The sequence below is a fragment of the Vollenhovia emeryi genome, unplaced genomic scaffold (genome assembly GCF_000949405.1).
Source record: "Vollenhovia emeryi isolate VEMERY1.0 unplaced genomic scaffold, V.emery_V1.0 DF942912.1, whole genome shotgun sequence".
NCBI lineage: Eukaryota > Metazoa > Arthropoda > Insecta > Hymenoptera > Formicidae > Vollenhovia > Vollenhovia emeryi.
Genome location: NW_011963454.1, coordinates 1 through 2,008, shown reverse-complemented (window position 1 = coordinate 2,008; position 2,008 = coordinate 1). Strand labels below are relative to the sequence as shown.

The following is a 2,008-nucleotide window of genomic DNA, read 5'->3' as shown; positions in this document are numbered from 1 at the left end:
TCCTGCCTCCACTTCCGTCCTCTCCACTTACTTTCCTCTATCTAACTCTCCTATGCAACCTTCTCTCCGTATCGCTCATCAATCTAATTCTTACTTATTGTAAATTCACACTCGCTCACGCATCCGCTCGCACACACCACACCTAACCAAGTCCTCACTGGAAATTTCAAGTGCGTGCGCTTCTTAGAGCGAACGGCATCCTAGACATTGTCGAGGGGGTGCGGGAAAAACCGGACGACGCAGCAAGTGCGGCGGCGAAGGCGTGGGAACGCGAGGATGCACGTGCGGTGTACGTGCTGGCGTCGTCGATGGAGGCGAAGCAGGGCGAGTCTCTACTTGTATGCGGGACTTCGAGGGAAATGTGGACCAGGCTAAGTGCGATCCACGAGCAGCGATCGGCAACGAGCAAGATCATGCTTTTACAGCAATTCCACGAGCACAAGATGGACGCAAGCGGCTCAGTGATTGATCACGTGTCGAAGGTTCAAAACATGGCCAGTCACCTTCGAGATGTGGGTGAACCTATGTCGGATATGGCCATTATGGCAAAAATAATAGGCAGTCTACCTCCAAGGTACAGTGCGTTCCGAACTGCGTGGGAGAGTGCGGCAGTGGACAGCCAAACAATGGACATTTTGACGGAACGGTTGATTCGTGAGGAATCTCGGCTGTCCGTGGACGACAACATTGCGAGTGCGCTCTCAGCGGTGTCGGTGAAAGGTTCCGGAACGAAGAAGAATCAGGGACAAGGAAAAAAGGCATCTAAGAAGGACGTGGAGTGCTTCGTGTGTCGAAAGAAAGGGCATTACGCGCGCGAATGTCGGCAGAAAAGGAAAAAGACACGCGATCGCGACGGCGAGAAATCAAGTGCGGTGTCGGCGTTCGTGACCGTGGCGGAAAACGCGGGAGCGCGAGCATCTAACGTTAAGTGTGTGACGCTATCGGGCAGAGACAGACAGAAGCTCATGGAGCTCGATGTAGGTGATGTCTGGTTAACTGATAGTGGCGCTTCGCGACATGTGACGTATCGGCGCGACTGGTTCGCCGCGAGTATACCCCAACGAATGATGGTAATACCATCACTCTCGGAGACAATGGAACGTGCGATGTGCGAGGTATCGGGACAGTGCTTATATCCAAATGTGTCGGCGGTAAATGGACAGACGCTCGGATCGAAAACTTGTTATACGCGCCGCGTTTGAAGAAAAATTTATTTTCCGTAGGAGTTTGCACTTCAAATGGCATTGAAGTGGTCTTCAAGCGCGATCGTGTTGTGCTCTCGAAAGACAATGTAGTCGCAGCAGTCGGAGTGAAACAAACAAAATAATATATCGTATGATGTTCCGACCGAGAGTGAAGGGCACACAGGATGATCTGAACGTAGCAACAACGAGCTTACAGACCTGGCACGAGAGGATCGGTCACGTAAATAAAAAGGCGATCCGCGAGATGATACAGAAGAGGATCATCGTGGGTGCGAAACTATCAGAGAAGGACGACATTTTCTGTGAGGCATGCCAATACGGGAAAGCACATCGTTTGAAATTCAACAAGAAGCCGATTGACCGGGATGCAAGGCCGGGTGAGTTCATCCATTCGGACGTGTGCGGGCCGATGTCGGAAGAATCTCTGGGAGGAAAGCGGTACTTCCTACTATTCAAGGATGAAGCGTCAGGGTATCGGGTCGTGTACTTTCTGAAGCACAAGTCGGAAGTGCATGAGAAGCTCAAATAATTTGAGGCGCTGATCCGCAACCAATGTGGGAGGACAATCAAGGTGCTGCGAACAGACAACGGCACCGAATATACGAATAGGGAGGTAAGAGACTTCCTATCCTCAAAAGGCATTATTTTAGAAACCACGGCTCCTCATACTCCCGAGCAGAACGGAAAGTCAGAGAGGGAGAACCGGACGATAGTCGAAAGTGCCCGGACTATGATCGAGGCGAAGAAGCTGCCGAAACGGGAGCGGTGCATTTGGACACAGTACAATTGGACACGCTGCAAAT

At 51.4% G+C, this 2,008-nt stretch overlaps 1 protein-coding gene across 1 annotated transcript; it reads left to right on the top strand.

The window, feature by feature from the left end:
* Nucleotides 1–308: 308 nt before the first annotated feature.
* LOC105567297 lies at nt 309–1,202 on the top strand. The gene has a single exon (XM_012022066.1). It carries the CDS (start codon nt 309–311, stop codon nt 1,200–1,202), a length of 894 nt encoding a protein of 297 aa, XP_011877456.1.
* The last annotated feature ends 806 nt before the right edge of the window (nt 1,203–2,008 follow it).

Bases quoted from the DNA above. Each gene is read 5' to 3' on its own strand.
- LOC105567297 (XM_012022066.1), top strand. From the start codon at position 309: ATGGAGGCGAAGCAGGGCGAGTCTCTACTTGTATGCGGGACTTCGAGG.